Raw genomic sequence first — 20,596 nt, forward strand, 5'->3', positions numbered from 1 at the left:
ACTGACCTCTTTAACTAATGCAAGCCTGTTTAACTGACCTCTTTAACTAATGCTAGCCTGTTTAACTGACCTCTTTAACTAATGCTAACCTGTTTAACTAATGCTAACCTGTTTAACTGACCTCTTAACTAATGCGAGCCTGTTTAACTGACCTCTTTAACTAATGCTAACCTGTTTAACTAATGCTAACCTGTTTAACTGACCTTAACTAATGCAAGCCTGTTTAACTGACCTCTTTAACTAATGCGAGCCTGTTTAACTGAAATCTTTAACTAATGCAAGCCTGTTTAACTGACCTCTTTAACTGATGCTAACCTGTTTAACTAATGCTAACCTGTTTAACTGATGCTAGCCTGTTTAACTAATGCTAACCCCCATCTCTCATGAAGTCACCAGTGGTCCACGTGTAGACGACGGAATGTTAAAGTAAAGATCCCTCCTGTCCAGTATTTAAACTGGTCCCAGTCTTTAGACGTCCATTGGTTTGGTCCAGTGTTCAGACACAGCCGTACTCATACCAGATGCTCTGGGGGTCGTTGTTGGGGTCGGGGGAGGAGGGGGTGCTCTTTGGACGTTCCACCGACCTCTCTCGCTCCCCTCCTCTCTCTCGCTCCCCTCCTCCCTCTCCTTCCTTCTTCAGGTTCGAGTCACCTGACCCGCCCTCTCTAAGCTCCTCCCCCTGCGCCGGAGTTTCGTCCACTTGCTGCGCAGGCACCGCCCTGACCGGTGTTACCATGGCGACCTCGGCGCGGTGATGATGGTGATGGTGGGAGGAGGAGGGGGGTCCGTTCCTCCCTTTGTCTCTCTCCCGCTCTCGCTCCGCGCTCCTCTCCGTCTGCAGGTTGAGGGAGGACGAGTGGTGGATGGGCGTGGCCAAGTAACTCATATCTGCGTGGTGACTGGTTGGACCGGCGAGCCGCGCAGAGAGTGGCCGTTCCCTACCGTTGGCCCCTCCCCCCGGCCTCCGAACTACCACCTCCGATTGGCCAGGAGAACCTTCGCTTCCACGGTAACTGTCGGGTCCATTGGAGCGCAGCAAATCGGCAGAGGCCAGGCTGAATGCCCTGCTCAGTGATTGGCTGGATCTCTGTGTCGAGGCTGGCGATTGGCCCACTGGCTGTCGGGGGGAGGGCTTGACACTCTGTCCCGGCCTCTGGTTGGACGCCTGGACCGTGGGCGTGACGTAGCTGGTGGGAGTGACCTGGTCCCGGCCGATGGGAGTGGAGTGGGCAGGGCTTCTGGAGAAGTAGTCGGTCACTAAGTCCTCTCGGCTTCCAGTGGAGACCTGGAGAAATCATTTTTATTAAATTTTTTTTTTATCCACTTTTTCTCCCATTTTCTATATATTTCTTCCATCCCAATTTCGTATCATCCAATTCAACCCTCCCCTGTCACGAACGCTGTTTCTTGCCTCCCACAAGCCGGCTGCAATGTGGACTAAGTCATACATAGCACAAGTCCCCTCCGGTACTTGAGGTAACAGCAGTCGCATCTTTTCACCTGCGCAGCTCGATCTCTCAGTGGCGAGGAGTAACGCGTGGGAGGCTCACGCTGCCCCCGACACTTCCTGATTCTACTGCGCAGGCGCACCAACCGACCTGTAGGAGTCGCTGTCCACAACGCCCGATCCCGACCCATCAGTTTCCCACCCCCTAATACGGCCAATGTGTATTAGTATGGACGACCAGCTAAACTGAAAGCAATGTGGAGCGCTGGGCTCGAACAGGCGAGCCCAGCGTCTCCGTCATTTGTGGCGAGCGCCTTGCCCACTACGCCACGTAGCCGCCCAATTTTTATTAACTTTTAAAATCAAAACCATCTCTTTCTTCTAGCCCATAAAACATTGTTAAAGATATTGTACCTTTTCTTTAGTGTGTTATATATATATATATATATATATATATATATATATATATATATATATATATATATATATATATATATATATATATATATATATATATATATATATATTGTGGCAGATATCAACCCCCCTCTCATGGATATGTGAAGGATGGGAGATATTATTGCCACGGAAGGAGTGGAAACAATTAGGTAGCTGATCAGTACTGAGAACACACCTGTGCATCATTAGTTCACCCACGTCTCACCTGCACACACCCCAGACACACACACTACAAAGACACTAGGTTAGTCTGATGTCACTACCTAAAGCTCTGGAATCCAACATACTGCTGATGTCACCAGCTAAAGCTCTGGAAAAGCCCAAAGAACCTGTACAGTGTGTGTGTGTGTAGGTGTGTGTGTGTGTGTATTACCATAGGCGGTGACTTTACGTTGGTCTCTTCTAGAAACTCTTCGAGAGTCACCATCTCACTTCCTGGAGAGGAGGAGCGGTGCTTAGCCCTGACCCCGCCCCCACGCTGCGGTTGGCCCCTCTGGGGTGTACTGTCATAGGGGAGGGTGGAACTACGGGTCAGGGACAGCTGTGATTGGGTCAGACCCATGACATCGTCACTGGAGAGACTGGCTGAGCGACCCTGTCGATCCGAGGCATCTGGAGAGAGGAGCGTGTTAGCATGTTAGCACCTTGTTTTTTTTTTTTTTATCCACTTTTTCTCCCATTTTCTATTTTTCTCCCATCCCAATTTCGTATCGTCCAATTCAACCCTCCCCTATCTCGAACGCTGTTTCATGCCTCCCACAAGCCGGCTGTAATGTGGACGTGTAAGCCATACATTGCACGTGTCCCCTCCGGTACTCGAGGTAGCAGCCGTCGCATCTTTTCACCTGCACAGCGCGATCTTTCAGCGTCAGGGGTCTGCGCTTTGGAGGGACGCCGCCCCCGTCGCTTCCTGATTCTACTGCGCAGGCGCACCAACCGACCTGTAGGAGTCGCTGTCCACAACGTCCGATCCCCACCCATCAGTTTCCCACCCCCTAATACTGCCAAATATATTAGTACGAACGACCAGCCAAACTGAAAGCAATGCGGAGAGCTGGGCTCAAACCCAGCGTCTCCAGCATTGGAGGTGAGCGCCTTGCCTACTGCACCACCTAGCCGCCACTTGTTAGCACCTTGTTGAAAAAAACACAATACTGTCTGGAAGTAAAGCTTGTTAGCTTGAGGGTAAGTGAAAATACTAACACTCCATTTTCAAACAGGCCTTGTTAAATCATTGGTAGCTAATAGGGGTGTAACGGTACGCGAATACGTACTGTACCGCCTCAATGTGGTCCTCCGGTACAGTACGCGCTGTGCACCGAGCGATTGCAACGGTACGGAACCTTTTTTTGCGGAACTTAAATCCCCCCGGCCCTAATATAACGTGCACAACTAACCGGATGTTGTTTGTTCATCCCACGCAGCGCGCAGCCACACTGAACGAGCATATTAGCCTTAGTATGACGAGTGCAATACTAACTGACCAGCCAGAGCTAGAAGATGCTCCCACAACATTCAAGTCTCCCGTTTGGGATCATTTCGGATTCCCAGTTAACTACAGTAATGGACAAAGACAGGTGGATCGCACTAAAGCTACGTGCCGGCTAGCCCCTTTCCTGACTGATGCAAGCCTTGCATCACAGTCACGAAAGGGGCTACGTGCCGGCATTGTTCAACTTTATTGCGAACTTCATCACGCATTTGAAATGGCATCACCCGAATGTGAATATCACTGGTACAAGGAAGAAACAGACCCTAGTGCAAACCCAGCTCCCCGTGGCATTCAAGCAGCATCTCGCTATTAATTCAGACCGGGCCAAAGCAATAACAAACGCCATAGGTGTTTTTATAGCAGCAGATCTGCGACCATACTCCGTTGTCGAGAACACAGGGTTTAAGCACATAGAGCAGGGGTAGGCAACCCTAGGCACGCGTGCCTGCATAGGCACGCGGGGGCATTTGCATAGGCACAGGGGGTAGCACTAAAAAAAATTAAAAAAAATAAAAAATATTATTTAAATTTTTTTTTTTTTAATTTTTTTTTTGCTTTGAAATATTATAGTGAACTATTTTGCACTGTTGTCGCATTTATCTTGTTGAAATCCTCCCACAGGTTCTTTTTACTTCCACATATTTAATTGATACCCTTTATTTGTTTATTATTTCAATTTAGCTGGAAATACATTGCTACATCATTCAGTAACATTTGCAGAGCCTTATAACAAAAACATTATTACGGTAAGTAAGTAAGTAAGTATTTATAAAGCACCTTTCATACATGTCATGTAGCTCAAAGTGCTGTACACAATTATAGGCATATATAACGATAAAAGCAATAAAGTCATAGTGATCAGTTAAGTTCAATGTTTAAAAAAAAAAATAATAATAATAATAGTAACGTAAAAATGAGAATAACGTAAAAACAGTCATTTGCTTACCAGTTTGGGAGAACAGGTCCGCACAAACATTTCCGCTCAGTGGCAACCGGAAGTGCACTAAACCAATGCACTTGTATGGTAGGTAGCAATGTTTAGGTCTTATAATGCTAGTGTAGTTACGTTTTTATCAGTGGTCATAGTTGGGTCCATAGTGCTTTACCAAGTCCCATGGATCCATCAGTGGCCGTGTATTGTGTGCGTATGTACCCGTTCGCTCATGTGGTCAGTGGCCAGAGTTGGGTCCACAGGACTTATCCAAGTCCCATGGACCCATCAGTGGCCGCGTCTTGTGGTAGAAAGAAAGAAAAAGAAAAACGTATAAAGAAAACAGTCTAAAGTTTGAAAGTTTGGGAGGTCCGCAAAAACACGCCTTCAGCTCAGAAGCTGAGGCGTGTCAAAAACTTTTGAAAAACTGGAGGCGTGTCTCCTATTGTACCCATTCCTTCATCTAAAAAGTTTGAAAGTTTGGGAGGTCCGCAAAAACACGCCTTCAGCTCAGAAGCTGAGGCGTGTCAAAAACGTTTGAAAAACTGGAGGCGTGTCTCCTATTGTACCCATTCCTTCATCTAAAAAGTTTGAAAGTTTGGGAGGTCCGCAAAAACACGCCTTCAGCTCAGAAGCTGAGGCGTGTCAAAAACGTTTGAAAAACTGGAGGCGTGTCTCCTATGTACCCGTTCCTTCATCTAAAAAGTTGGGTCCACAAGGCTTATCCTAGCCTCATGGATCCATCAGGTTTTTCCAAGCCATAACTATTTGTAAGCTAGACTGTATAGGTACGTTTTTAATTTTCCTTTAAAAATGTGTATAGAGCTGGCGTTTCTGATGTGTGTTGGTAGTGTGTTCCATAGTTTTGGGGCATAGTTGGCAAATGCCATACTTCCTATCCTTTTTTGGTTTCTGGGCGTGTCTAGTAAACCTGTAGTGGATGACCGTAGCGTTCTTGAGGGCAGATAACTAACTAGGGAATTTGCTATGTATTTTGGGTAACCATTGTGACCAGTGGGATTAATCAACTAATTGTATTATTTATTTTTCTATTTCATTGAACATTGCACATGTTAAAAGCAATTTTTTTACTCAAAATGTGAGTATTACCAAGTCAACTTGTGTTCTTAAAACAATGACAATAAACATAGTTTTATTAGGTTGAAATGATGTGGTTGTGTACTTATTTTTCTGTTAACTTATTATGGATTGAAAACTGAAAACCTTAATGCACAGTAACTGATCTCAATATTTTTAAGTTCTGGTAACTAATAATTTTTTTTTTACAGTGTAGTCTTGCGATCAATCAAAACTTATTTACACGATATACCTCACATTCACCCTCCATTCACATCCTGGTGTTCTCCTGGTGTTCTCCATTAGGCCTGTAGGTGGAGCTATGACAGCACACGTACAGTACACACACTGATGGTGTGTGATGTGTCCAAAAATGAATGGGCAAATGTGAGTGAAATGGTCGCACTGTATGCAGCTGTTTGTCTGCATTGCATCCCCCCCCCCCCCAACTCAGATTTAGGGTTGATACAACCATCATAATAATATTGTTAATAATAACAATAACAATAATGATGTAATAATGTAAAAATTATCATTAAAAAGACCTGATTATGAGAAGAAAAAAATTACGATGCATGGAATATTGTTGAGGCACACTAGTTACAACTATATTTCAAACAGGCACTCCATGTCAAAAAGGTTGCTGACCCCTGACATAGAGCATAGAGAGTAATAGAGCCCCGCTACCTAGTTCCCTCTCGTCCGTATTTCAGCCAGCAAGTCATACCACCAGCTCTGTATAAACACACCCCTTTCATGACTGTGATGCAAGCCCTGGCTGCCCCTGTATTCAAGCATCACAGTCATGAAAGGGGCTATGTATAAACAAGCACACGCTACAGTTGTCCACGACTTATCCAAGGCATCTGCTACATGTATATAATAATCTTCAGATTTACTTTAAGTGTTATTAGTAGGTTACAGCAGTAAGCATTACGTAAATTATGGCCAATTCGTTTTATATTGTTTAATACAGTTAAATAAATAAATAGATAAATGAAAAGCAATAATTTCTTTGTAAGGGTCCCGCCTCCACCAATCACATGCGGCTCCCTTTGTGTGTGTGTGAGAGCAAGAGAGAGAGAGAGAGAGAGAGAGATAGTTCTCCAACTTGTGTGAGTTGCAGTGATCTCCTGGTTGTTCCCCATCTAGGTTATCTAACTATTGCGCTGCTGCAACTAGAAACACTGGCCTGGCCTGCTTCTAAGTTCAGTGGCCTGACTGCATAAAAAAAATTAAAATAATTTGGGGGATAAAAAGAAAAAGAAAAATTATCATCTGGCGACCCCCCGCGCCGGCTCGCGACCCCCACTTTGGGAACCCCTGTTCTACTAAACAAGTTCTTTATATGAATCTGTTGTGTGTGTGTGTGTGTGCGTTTGTGCATGTGTGCATGTATGCATGTGTACGTGTGTGTGTGTGTGTGTGTGTGTGTGTATTTGTGCGTGGGTTCACCTCTCCAGTTCACCGGTGAATTAGAAGAGGAGGTATTGCGGCTGAAGTCAGCTGACCCCGGGCGGCCTCCTGTGTTGCCATGGAGACCAGGCGTGGTGTTACCATGGAGACCAGGCGTGGTGTTACCATGGAGACCAGGCGTGGTGTCACCATGGAGAGCAGGCGTGGTGTCAGAGGAGGTGACGGGACAGTCTTCATCAAAGACCAGACCTGGAACACACGGAGCCACAAAGAGCTAGATCATCTAGAATCTAGATCATCGGTTAGGCTAGCAGCATCACATCTACTGGTCTAAAGGTAGCATGGATCAATTGGAAGCCGCAATTGTCACAGGTTGTGGTTCAGTGTGATTGGACAGACATATGTAATGGTTCAGTGTGATTGGACAGACATATGTAATGGTTCAGTGTGATTGGACAGACATATGTAATGGTTCAGTGTGATTGGACAGACATATGTAATGGTTCAGTGTGATTGGACAGACATATGTAATGGTTCAGTGTGATTGGACAGACATATGTAATGGTTCAGTGTGATTGGACAGACATATGTAATGGTTCAGTGTGATTGGACAGACATATGTAATGGTTCAGTGTGATTGGACAGACATATGTAATGGTACAGTGTGATTGGCCAGCTAGACGTAAAGGCGCAGTGTGATTGGACAGCTAGAGGGATATGCTTGAGGGTTGTCTTGTTTACAGGGTACAAAGATACCTTCTCTGGGAGGAGGAGTGTGTTTCGGCCTACCTCTAGGCCTGCGTCCTGGGCCCTGGACCTGCCTGGAGCTGGAGTTGTTGGTCAGGCCCAGAGAGGAGGCCTGCTGGCTGGGAGTAGAGCTGGGAATCCTGGGTGTGTGGCCTGGAATGGAGCATCACATCATTACATAGTGCAATTTCTGTGTTGATACCATTTGTTGCACTTACTGTATGTTCTAGAAATTGCTCAACCTGCCCCCCCCCCCCCCCCCCCCTCAATAAATCTAGGAGAGCAACACATTCTCTGAATGCCCTACTGTATGTCTCTAGTTTGTGGTTGTAATACTGTGACCTTGTCTATTTTATGCTCGTTTTTATATATATATATATATTTTTTATATCTTTGTGCATTGATCTGCCAATTTTGTGCTAATTCTATGCTCGTCTTTCCTTACCGCTGTGAAGCACTTTGAGCTGCAATTCTTGTATAAAAGGTGCTATACTGTACAAAATAAAGTTATTACTATTATTATTACCCTTTTAAGAATAGGTGAAAATAACACCTGTACAGCATGCAATGAACTGCATGGTTTTTGCCCACAACTCCATGGGATTAGTATAAAGTGGGCATGTATGTTAACCCTTTCACTGCCGCACACTACCAAAACGGTTAACCCTTTCACTGCGGCGACACACAGAAGGTTAACCCTTTTCACTGCCACACAACAGCCGGTTAACCCTTTCACTGGGGGCGACCGTCGGTTGTGTGATAGTAAAGGGTTAACCTTCTGTCGTGTGGCAGTTAAATGGTTAAGGGAGACCCATGGCTACCCATAGAACCCGTTGTCATGCAGATATCTTGAGGTGAGAGGTCAAGGGGACCCTTCAAAATGTTTCCCTTGGCAACATGTTGCCTAACCTTGGAGTATTATTTAGCCCCCTTCCAACGAGACTCTGAAAGACAGTTCATTACCGTGTCCCTCCTCTTCATTCATACTCTCAATGCTGCCTCCTGGAGTACTGCCACGGTACAGGCCGCTTCCCCTGTCACTCAAACCTGCGGACCAATCGGAATCATGTTAGGCTGGTACCAATCACAGCGAGAGTGACATCACCAAACACACAGCCACATGGAGCGCAGTGCTGAGTAGTGGGCGGGGTTACGACACTGGGAGAGAGAGAGAGAGAGAGAAAGAGAGTACAGAGAGAGAGAGAGAAGAAAGAGAGTAGAGAGAGAGAGAAGAGAGAGAGAGACAGAGAAAGAGAGAGAGACACAGAGAGAGAGTAGAGAGTACAGAGAGAGAGTAGAGAGTACATAGAGAGAGAGACGCATAGCAGAGAGAGAGACAGTACAGAGAGAGAAAGAGACAGAGAGAGAGTGTCTCTGGTTAGTGTTAACACAGTAGGGAATTATTGAGTTGCAGACAGACAGACAGACAGATACAGAAAGACAGACAGACAGCCAGCCAGACTACTGCCTGGACTACTGTAACTCCCTCCTCCCTGGCATCACCTCCCGCTCCCTCCATAAACTGCAGATGGTCCAGAACTCAGCCGCCCGCCTCCTCACTAACACCCGGTCCCGCGAACACATCACACCTGTCCTCCACTCCCTCCCGATCAAGGAACGCATCAACTTCAAAACACTACTCCTCACCTTCAAAGCCCTCCACAGCCTGCCCCCCCCCCCTACCTGACTGACCTCCTTCTCCCCTACCGCCCCACCCGTTCCCTCCGGTCCTCTTCCACTGCTTCCCTCACTGTCCCGACATCCAAACTCAAAAGTTTCGGTGACCGGGCATTCTCACGAGCTGCACCCCGACTCTGGAACACCCTCCTCCCCCAGACCATCAGAGACTCTCCACCTTCAAATCCAGACTCAAAACCTACCTGTTCTTCCAAGCATTCAACCTTCCTTACCCATAACCACCCTCCTCCAACTCGCCACCATTTCCCCCTGCCCCCACGTTCTCTCCTCTCCTCTCCTGCCCCCACCCCCACCCCCCTTGGTTTTCCCTTACTCTCCTCCCGACTGTCTCCCCTACTCACTCCCGCATTTGTTATCCGTTACTCGTGGTTTTATGTTTCCTGTGTATTCTTATTGTCGTCCGTTTTCCCTGTGGTTTTGTTTCTTTTTTGCCTATTGTCAGCGCCTTTGGGTCTTTGAAAAGCGCTATACAAAATAAATGGATTATTATTATTATTATAGACCGTTAAAACACCATCAGAGCACCAAGCGAGCGTGGTGGTTAGGTGGTATATGGTTATAGTGCTGGTGGTGGTTAGGTGGTATATGGTTATAGTACTGGTGGTGGTTAGGTGGTATATGGTTATAGTACTGGTGGTGGTTAGGTGGTATATGGTTATAGTACTGGTGGTGGTTAGGTGGTATATGGTTATAGTACTGGTGGTGGTTAGGTGGTATATGGTTATAGTACTGGTGGTGGTTAGGTGGTATATGGTTATAGTACTGGTGGTGGTTAGGTGGTATATGGTTATAGTGGTGGTTAGGTGGTATATGGTTATAGTACTGGTTGTGGTTAGGTGGTATATGGTTATAGTGGTGGTGGTGGTTAGGTGGTATATGGTTATAGTGGTGGTGGTGGTTAGGTGGTATATGGTTATAGTGGTGGTGGTGGTTAGGTGGTATATGGTTATAGTGGTGGTGGTGGTTAGGTGGTATATGGTTATAGTGGTGGTGGTGGTTAGGTGGTATATGGTTATAGTGGTGGTGGTGGTTAGGTGGTATATGGTTATAGTGGTGGTGGTGGTTAGGTGGTATATGGTTATAGTGGTGGTGGTGGTTAGGTGGTATATGGTTATAGTGGTGGTGGTGGTTAGGTGGTATATGGTTATAGTGGTGGTTAGGTGGTATATGGTTATAGTACTGGTGGTGGTTAGGTGGTATATGGTTATAGTGGTGGTGGTTAGGTGGTATATGGTTATAGTGCTGGTGGTGGTTAGGTGGTATATGGTTATAGTACTGGTGGTGGTTAGGTGGTATATGGTTATAGTACTCGTGGTGGTTAGGTGGTATATGGTTATAGTACTGGTGGTGGTTAGGTGGTATATGGTTATAGTACTGGTGGTGGTTAGGTGGTATATGGTTATAGTACTGGTGGTGGTTAGGTGGTATATGGTTATAGTACTGGTGGTGGTTAGGTGGTATATGGTTATAGTACTGGTGGTGGTTAGGTGGTATATGGTTATAGTACTGGTGGTGGTTAGGTGGTATATGGTTATAGTACTGGTGGTGGTTAGGTGGTATATGGTTATAGTGCTGGTGGTGGTTAGGTGGTATATGGTTATAGTACTGGTGGTGGTTAGGTGGTATATGGTTATAGTACTGGTGGTGGTTAGGTGGTATATGGTTATAGTGCTGGTGGTGGTTAGATGGTATATGGTTATAGTACTTGTGGTGGTTAGGTGGTATATGGTTATAGTGCTGGTGGTGGTTAGGTGGTATATGGTTAGTGCTGGTGGTGGTTAGGTGGTATATGGTTATAGTACTCGTGGTGGTTAGGTGGTATATGGTTATAGTACTGGTGGTGGTTAGGTGGTATATGGTTATAGTACTGGTGGTGGTTAGGTGGTATATGGTTATAGTACTGGTGGTGGTTAGGTGGTATATGGTTATAGTACTGGTGGTGGTTAGGTGGTATATGGTTATAGTACTGGTGGTGGTTAGGTGGTATATGGTTATAGTACTGGTGGTGGTTAGGTGGTATATGGTTATAGTACTGGTGGTGGTTAGGTGGTATATGGTTATAGTGCTGGTGGTGGTTAGGTGGTATATGGTTATAGTGGTGGTGGTGGTTAGGTGGTATATGGTTATAGTGCTGGTGGTGGTTAGGTGGTATATGGTTAGTGCTGGTGGTGGTTAGGTGGTATATGGTTATAGTACTCGTGGTGGTTAGGTGGTATATGGTTACTGTGGTGGTGGTGGTTAGGTGGTATATGGTTATAGTACTGGTGGTGGTTAGGTGGTATATGGTTATAGTGCTGGTGGTGGTTAGGTGGTATATGGTTATAGTGCTGGTGGTGGTTAGGTGGTATATGGTTATAGTGCTGGTGGTGGTTAGGTGGTATATGGTTATAGTACTGGTGGTGGTTAGGTGGTATATGGTTATAGTACTGGTGGTGGTTAGGTGGTATATGGTTATAGTACTGGTGGTGGTTAGGTGGTATATGGTTATAGTACTGGTGGTGGTTAGGTGGTATATGGTTATAGTACTGGTGGTGGTTAGGTGGTATATGGTTATAGTACTGGTGGTGGTTAGGTGGTATATGGTTATAGTACTGGTGGTGGTTAGGTGGTATATGGTTATAGTGCTGGTGGTGGTTAGGTGGTATATGGTTATAGTGGTGGTGGTGGTTAGGTGGTATATGGTTATAGTGCTGGTGGTGGTTAGGTGGTATATGGTTAGTGCTGGTGGTGGTTAGGTGGTATATGGTTATAGTACTCGTGGTGGTTAGGTGGTATATGGTTACTGTGGTGGTGGTGGTTAGGTGGTATATGGTTATAGTACTGGTGGTGGTTAGGTGGTATATGGTTATAGTGCTGGTGGTGGTTAGGTGGTATATGGTTATAGTGCTGGTGGTGGTTAGGTGGTATATGGTTATAGTGCTGGTGGTGGTTAGGTGGTATATGGTTATAGTACTGGTGGTGGTTAGGTGGTATATGGTTATAGTACTGGTGGTGGTTAGGTGGTATATGGTTATAGTGGTGGTGGTGGTTAGGTGGTATATGGTTATAGTACTGGTGGTGGTTAGGTGGTATATGGTTATAGTACTGGTGGTGGTTAGGTGGTATATGGTTATAGTACTGGTGGTGGTTAGGTGGTATATGGTTATAGTACTGGTGGTGGTTAGGTGGTATATGGTTAGAGGTTACTCAAGGATTGTGATGTGTTATGGTGCGTTATGGTGTGTTATGATGGTGCGTTACGGTGTATATGTCCACGGTCCAATGATCAGTAGTGTTCTTCTGAAGCATCTATGACATAATTCTAGCTTCCCTCACTGGCGAGAACTGAACCACACACACATGCACATATAAGCACATATGCTGGCAAGCATTGTACGTTTACAAGCATATCTCTCTCTCTCTCTCTCTCTCTCTCTCTCTCTCTCTCTCTCTCTCTCACTGTCAGACTGGCTGGTTACACCTCCAACACACACCTACACACAGCTCAGAGATTGTGTATGTTCTAAAATAATCATTAGATAGGTGATTAGTACTCTAGATTACAGCTGGGATGAAGATGATGATGAAGATGATGGCGGTGAAAGATTTAGTGATGAAGATGATTTTGTTAGAACACCCCATTGGAGGCTGTGATTGGCTGACAGGCGAAGACGTCAGCGGTGATGTCAGAAGAGGACCAGAATCGTAGTCGTCTGGAGAGGGAGGGGCGGAGCGAGGGATGAGGGGAGGAGGAAGACGAGGAGGAGGGGGGGAAGAGCTTGTCCTGACTTTTACTGCGCAGGAAACAAAAACGCTTTGGAGCTGAAGAGAGAGAGAGAGTTGGAGAGAGAGAGATGCAGAGAGGTGGAGAGAGAGAGATGGAGAGTTAGAGATGGAGAGTTAGAGAAAGAGAGGTAGAGAGCAAGAGAGAGAGACAGATTTGGAGAAAGAGGGAGAGAGAGTTGGAGAGAGAGATGGAAAGAGAGGTAGAGAGAAAAAGAATGAATAAGCAAGCGAGCAAAAGACATGTCAGGAGTGAGACATTTGAAGAGAAAGTGGAATGAGAGAAGAGGGAGAGAGAAAAAGAGGGAGAGAGAAGAGGGAGAGAGAAAAAGAGGGAGAGTGAAGAGGGAGAGAAAGCGGAACGAGAGAAGAGGGGGAGAGAAGAGGGAGAGAGAAAAAGAGGGAGAGAGAAGAGGGAGAGAGAAGAGGGAGAGAAAGCGGAACGAGAGAAGAGGGAGAGAGAAAAAGAGGGAGAGAGAAGAGGGAGAGAGAAAAAGAGGGAGAGAGAAGAGGGAGAGAGAAAAAGGGAGAGGAGGAAAATACATGGAGAGGAGGAAAAGTAGGAGAGTGGGAGTGAAAGAAAAGATGTTATGAACCATTTGATTAACAGAACATAAATAGAACCCTGCAGTAGAACCCTGTTAGATTATAGACTAGAACCCTTTAGAACCCAGTTAGATTATAGACTAGAACCAACAGTAGAACCCAGTTAAATTATAGACTAGAACCCTGCAGTAGAACCCATGCTATAGAAGGACATTTTATATTTTCAAATATAAAATCAATCAAAGGAACGGTTATGTACCAAGCTTGTATGAATGGAATTCACTCCCTACTAGACATGATATCACACAAGAAAACAGTCAAATACGATTTAAAACTGTATTAAGACGGCATCTTTTGACGAGGGATGATTGATCATCATTTGGTCATCTTAAGTGTGGACAGCTAGCAGCAGCGCAGGACAAGGGGGCAGGTTTTAACCTCTAGTCCAGGGGTTCTCAAACTTCTTTCTACCGCGACCCCATTTTATTTAGGAATTTTTTTTGGGGACCCTACACTCAACTCAATCAGCGCCAGACCCGAGGATAGTCGGTTATCTCGCCAACCGTTCAGCGCCAGACCTGAGTATAGTCGTGTTTTCATCGTTATTTATTTTATTCGATATTTCTATTCATTACAGGCACACAGACTCGGGGTTAACATGGGGAATCATCCGGAGATTGGCAAAGTGCAATACCGGCCGCATCCTCCCAGGTGGCAGTAACGAGCACCCTTTGAAACCTTATATCTTGGCCTGTGTAACGTTCAAATGTCTCCGGGCGCAGTTTTCTTTGTCAGGCGAGTGGAGCGGTTATCCCGATCGCATTGAGAAGCGTCAAATGCATCTGTTGTGGTGGGTTATGTTGGCGACACGATGGACACCAATACTGGGACTCGCGATCAGACAATTGGAATATTCTTTTTGGGGTACCTCCTAGTGAAGGTAAGGACTAAATGATATCAATCCTGCTTTGATCCAACCATCATTTCACCTCGATCGCCACGTGTGTGTGTAACATTACTCCACAACGTGTGCCGTTGGTGACGATCAAAGCATCAAAAAACGACCCCCCCCCCCCCCGACCCCCAACGCTTTTAGTGAAATTCACGTATTGCTGCATATCGTCGTTTTCTGGGATTAGACAGGATCACTCTAAAACTATACTTATATTCACCACCACTTATATTTCACTACCACACTACATAAGGTTAACCCTTTCACTACCACACTACAGGTGGTTAACCCTTTCACAACCACACTACAAAAGGTTAACCCTTTCACTACCACACTACAGAAGGTTAACCCTTTCACTACCACACTACAGAAGGTTAACCCTTTCACTACCACACTACAGAAGGTTAACCCTTTCACTACCACACTCCCATTTTTCTATATTTTCTCCCATCCCAATTTCGTATCATCCAATTCAACCCTCCCCTGTCACGGACGCTGTTTCTTGCCTCCCACAAGCCGGCTGCAATGTGGACTAAGTCATACATAGCACAAGTCCCCTCCGGTACTTGAGGTAACAGCAGTCGCATCTTTTCACCTGCGCAGCTCGATCACTCAGTGGCGAGGAGTAACGCGTGGGAGGCTCACGCTGCCCCCGACACTTCCTGATTCTACTGTGCAGGCGCACCAACCGACCTGTAGGAGTCGCTGTCCACAACGCCCGATCCCCACCCATCAGTTTCCCACCCCCTAATACGGCCAATGTGTATTAGTGTGAACGACCAGCTAAACTGAAAGCAATGTGGAGAGCTGGGCTCGAACAGGTGAGCCCAGCGTCTCCGCATTCGTGGCGAGCGCCTTGCCCACTACGCCACGTAGCCGCCCCACACTACAGATTGTTAACCCTTTCACTGCCACACTACAGACTGTAGTGTGGTAGTGAAAGGGTTAACCTTCTGTAGTGTGGTAGTGAAAGGGTTAAGTTGGTTCCAAGCCATTCTCTGAGCAACACAATTCCACCAAAACAGTCTATAGCCAACAACACTAGAGGGAGAAAGAGACAAACTGTGTCTATATCCACGGCTCGGAGTGTGACAGGGTTATTAGTTATTACACACTGAGTGACAGGGTTATTATTACACACTGAGTGATGGTCAGAAGGTTAGAATGTTTGCCGGAAGCATATTTCTCACAGTCAGTTGAAACTACAGGTGATGAATTACTGTGGTGTTGTCAGGCGGCTAACAGCCGTTAGCATTCTGGGCATGACGAGCGGTCCTGAATGATCCACTGTTCGGTATTATTCAGCAGGTGACGGGTTAATACGCTTTTTTTTTTTTTTATCTACTTCTTCTCCCATTTTTCTATTTTTCTCCCATCCCCAATTTCGTATCGCCCAATTCTACCCTCCCCTGTCTCGAACGCTGTTTGGCCATGCCTCCCACAGGTCGGCTGCAGTGAGGACCAAGCCTTGCATCACGTGTCCCCTCCGGTACTCGAGGAGGCAGCAGTCGCATCTTTTCACCAGCACAGCGCGATCTCTCAGCGTCGGGGGTCTGCGTGGGAGGGACACGCCGCCCCCGTCGCTTCCTGATTCTGCTGCGCAGGCGCACCAACCGACCTGTAGGAGTCGCTGTCCACAACGTCCGATCCCCACCCATCAGCTTCCCACCCCCTAATACTGCCAATTGTGTATTAGTATGAACGACCAGCCAAGCTGATAGCAATGCGGAGAGCTGGGCTCGAACCCAGCGTCTCCTGCGTTGGTGGTGAGCGCCTTGCCCACTGCACCACCTAGCCGCCCTGGGTAATACGCTTCTTGTCGACATTTTAAATATACTGACAAGTCCAACAGAACTACAACATTCTAGGGATGAGTTAGAATCTTCGAATAGTCATGCCGTTATTATTATTATTTTTGTTTTTTTTTAATATTCGGTCTTAACCCTTTCACTGCCACACAACAGCCGGTTAACCCTTTCACTGCCACACTACAGAAGGTTAACCCTTTACTATCACACTACCGACGGTAAAATGAAAGGGTTAACCTGCTGTTGTGTGTCAGTGAAAGGGTTAACCTTCTGTGTATTGTCGCAGTGAAAGGGTTAACAGTTTGGTAGTATGGCAGTGAAAGGGTTCAAATAGACCTATCACTAACCTACTCTGACATCCTGCAATAGAAGCTGTTTCTACTGTGGAGGTACCGTAGAAACACTACTATAACAGATCATTTCACCAGCAGTAGAATCTGACTATACTGTTAACAGCAGCTGAGCAGAGCGACATACAATTGAATTCAGTTTAGAGGGAAGGAATAGAATCAGTAGTCTACTGCCCCCCAGTGGAGCAAATATAGAAGTACATCTAGTAGTCAGTCAGTCAGTCAGTCAGAAAGAGACAGAGACAGAGACAGAGAGAGAGAGAGAGAGAGAGAGAGAGAGAAAGCAGTGGAACTTTAGCTCAAAGTCATCTGTAAAGATGAATATCTTGGACGCCCTACCCACAGCCGTAAAATAATGTGAATCACTACCCACCTTCAAAACCGCTCTCAAAGAGCACCTACGGGAGGCTGCAATTCGAAACTGGCTCCCCCCCCCAACCCCCTCCAATGTACAGTTTCCTCCCCTCAAATGTATATACTCTCTTTTAGAAACTCTGTCTCTTAAACAGTACTGTATATTTGTTTTTTTGAACACATTTTTTTATTATTTTTTTGACAAGACAAACATTAACACTTTAATCGCCGGGAACGCCGTAACTCGTCTTTCCCCGCCATGCTCATTCTGCCGAAGACGCCGTAACATGTCTTTGATATCAATATTTCAAAAATCTGTGATCAAAATCATATTTCTCCCCCGGAGACCTGAGATATACTGGTGAGCCCCACTCAACTCTCTAGCGGTTCAAGAGCGCCATCTGGTGGCCGATCGGCAGATCGCCCAACAGGAAGTCATGTGGATGAAGTGGTGCTCACCCATATTTCGTCCGGGCACTCGCTATCGTTAGAGAGACTCCATCTTGAAACAGTGAACATCGATCGGTGCAGATAACTCGATAAACAACATGATTTGGACGTATATACTATTATACAACCTGGAAATGGATCGGGTATTTCTCCATCCCATAATAGAAAAAATTCTGTTCCACGCTCATCTGCCAGCGGCGCGAGGAAGCTACGGTGAGTTTCAGCGTTATTTTCTAATGTCCTCTATACTAACTGCTAGGGATGTCCCGATCACGTGATCGGGATCGGCGCCGATCACGTGCTTTTCAGAGGATCGGGATCGGGATTTTTTTTTAATAAAAATCGGCAGTCAAAAAAAGATTTATTTTTTATTTTTATTTTTTCAACAAACATGACCATGTTCACGTCTTAAACTCATACGGAGGCCTTAGTTTTGGTTTTAAATTACATATAATATATCATTAATGTATTTATTGTCACACAGAGCAGAATAATTGTCCACAACAAACGCATCCCCTTTAATTTACACCGTTGCAACAAACGCATCCCCTTTAATTTTAGACGCTCACATCACAACAACACGTTGCTCCCCGAAACACGGTTATCCACTGACTTGAGCAGCTGCTAGAGGTTTGTAACTAAGCATTTTAAAATAGAAAGTCAAGCCAGTCCAACAGCAATTGCAATGTTTGCAAGGAGGACATTTCACGTGTTTCAGACTAACTTTTCAGATAACGGCAATTATTTGCTGTGTGACTGAGGATTATCGTCGGCGTTTCAGACCAGAATGGAGCTAATCATTACGTAAGTCGAACACTGAATGTATACTAATGTGCAAACATATATTGAAACTTTTAATATTTCTCATATGAAGCACATATGAATGTAATAACGAGAGCCGCCGCGCTCGCGCCCCGGACTATAGGCAACAGAGGGGCTTCTTGCTCCGCCAGTTTCTGACACAAATGCGTCAAAATTGATTACTAATGTGAAAGATCGGATCGGGAACGATCGGAATCGGTAGATATTTAAAATCACATGATCGGGATCGGATTGGGAGCAAAAAAAGGCGATCGGGACATCCCTACTAACTGCTCTAATGATCATATCACCCACACTAGATGAATGATATAACGTTGCCCACGGAATTATAAACGACCCCCCGCCCATCCGGTCAACATCAGATCATACATAGTAACTTCTAGAACTACATGCAGTTGACATTTTTTATCTGGCACCGATCGCTACCAAACTGTATTTGATCATCAATATAATGCATTTAGGGCTATAAATCAAGTTCTGGAGAAAGCTGCAGAAAACAATAAAAACATACTTATACTTTAGACCGTATTTTAGTATGAATATGTGAATGAAAAAGTATAACGTTGCTACACCCTGAACAATAGATATAGGACATTGAATGGGCCATAATAATGTCAATTTAGCAATACAATTTAAAAAGTTATAGCCCTGCAAAGAAGGGGAACTTCTCCATAGACAAATAGAGCTGGCGAGAGATGGTAAATTATGAATTTAACCATGGCGATCAAAGTGTTAACAGTAAATAATCTCCATTATACAATACAGTACATACATATGCTCTTGCTCGTACTGTATATTTGTATATCTTGTATGTCATAAATGTATGGATGTAGTATATCTGTATGTTATGAATTGAAAATGGGGGACCCTGATGTAAACAAGACCAAAGTCTTTCTCTGGTCTGCATCCCCTTAACAATCAATGTTCTTACCTCTGCTGGCCTGAGCTGGAGTAGGTCCAGGAGACTGGGCTCCCAGGCAGGGGGCGTGGTTATGGTTGCTGTGGGCGTGGTTATGGTTGCTGTGGGCGTGGTTGTGGTTGCTGTGGGCGTGGTTGTGGTTACTGTGGGCATGGTTGGCGTTGTCCGGCATGTCACTTCCTGTGCGTGGTGGGAGGGGCGGGGCATCTTCAGGAGGGAGGAGGGAGGGGGGCGAGGGGAGGGGGATGTCGGGGACACTCTTGGCTCTCTCTCCCTCTTTTTCTTTCTCTCTCTCCTTCTCGCTCCCTCTCTCTCGGCTGCTCTCCTTCCGAGGTTTGATCAGTTTAGCCAGAGCCTTCGCCCCCGACCACTGACTCCGTCTGGGGAGGGGGGGGGGGGGGGGAAGAGAGAGAGGGAGGGAGAGAGATACTTTAGATAGATAAACCTTTTAGGCCTGGGGTCATATAACTTATACAGATAGACAGATTCATTGATTATAGATAGATAGAAATTCATAGATAGATAGAGATTCATAGATAGATAGATAGATAGATAGATAGATAGATAGATAGATAGATAGATAGATAGATAGATAGATAGATAGAAAGATTCATTGATTATAGATAGAAATTCATAGATAGATAGATAGATAGATAGATAGATAGATAGATAGATAGATAGATAGATAGATAGATAGATTCATTGATTATAGATAGATAGAAATTCATAGATAGACAGAGATTCATAGATAGATAGAGATTCATAGATATATAGATATACTTTTTAGGCGTGGGATCGTAGAACTTATACTGGTCCATAATCTTCTCTTCCAGTTTCTCTTTTTGTCGACGCAGAGCATTCAGCTTATCACTAGAGAGAGAGAGAGATAGATAGAGAGAGAATTACCAGCTTTCAAATCACTTTCAAGTCTCATGAATCAGCTAAAACACACAGCGTGAATTACCAGCTTTCAAATCACTTTCAAGTCTCATGAATCAGCTAAAACACACACCGTTTGCAAAACAACATTAGTTAAAGACAATCTCTGGTAGTGGTGAGAAGTCAAAGTTAGACTTTTATGGTGTTTAAGGTAGTAGCAGTGTTTAAGGTGGTAGCGGTGTTTAAGGTAGTAGCGGTGTTTAAGGTAGTAGCAGTGTTTAAGGTGGTAGCGGCGTTTAAGGTAGTAGCGGTGTTTAAGGTGGTAGCGGTGTTTAAGGTGGTAGCTGTGTTTAAGGTGGTAGCTGTGTTTAAGGTGGTAGCGGTGTTTAAGGTGGTAGCGGTGTTTAAGGTGGTAGCGGTGTTTAAGGTGGTAGCAGTGTTTAAGGTGGTAGCGGTGTTTAAGGTGGTAGCAGTGTTTAAGGTGGTA

The 20,596-nt window shown here is 45.3% G+C and overlaps 1 protein-coding gene across 1 annotated transcript in view; it reads right to left on the reverse strand.

Annotated features, from left to right (window-relative positions):
- Positions 1–214: 214 nt before the first annotated feature.
- Positions 215–20,596, reverse strand: part of ccdc88c (coiled-coil domain containing 88C) — a gene marked incomplete at its 5' end in the record, with an annotated part of 137,320 nt that continues 116,938 nt past the window's right edge. Inside the window, 7 exons of the mRNA XM_084308542.1 lie at positions 215–1,285; positions 2,280–2,518; positions 6,862–7,071; positions 7,612–7,722; positions 8,533–8,616; positions 19,243–19,610; positions 20,011–20,100. Coding sequence (XP_084164668.1) covers positions 497–1,285; positions 2,280–2,518; positions 6,862–7,071; positions 7,612–7,722; positions 8,533–8,616; positions 19,243–19,610; positions 20,011–20,100 — 1,891 coding nt within the window. The 3' untranslated portion in view covers positions 215–496. The remainder of the gene's footprint in view (positions 1,286–2,279; positions 2,519–6,861; positions 7,072–7,611; positions 7,723–8,532; positions 8,617–19,242; positions 19,611–20,010; positions 20,101–20,596) is intronic.

This window comes from Notolepis coatsorum (assembly GCF_963971535.1).
Source record: "Notolepis coatsorum genome assembly, chromosome: 2".
Classification (NCBI taxonomy): domain Eukaryota; kingdom Metazoa; phylum Chordata; class Actinopteri; order Aulopiformes; family Paralepididae; genus Notolepis; species Notolepis coatsorum.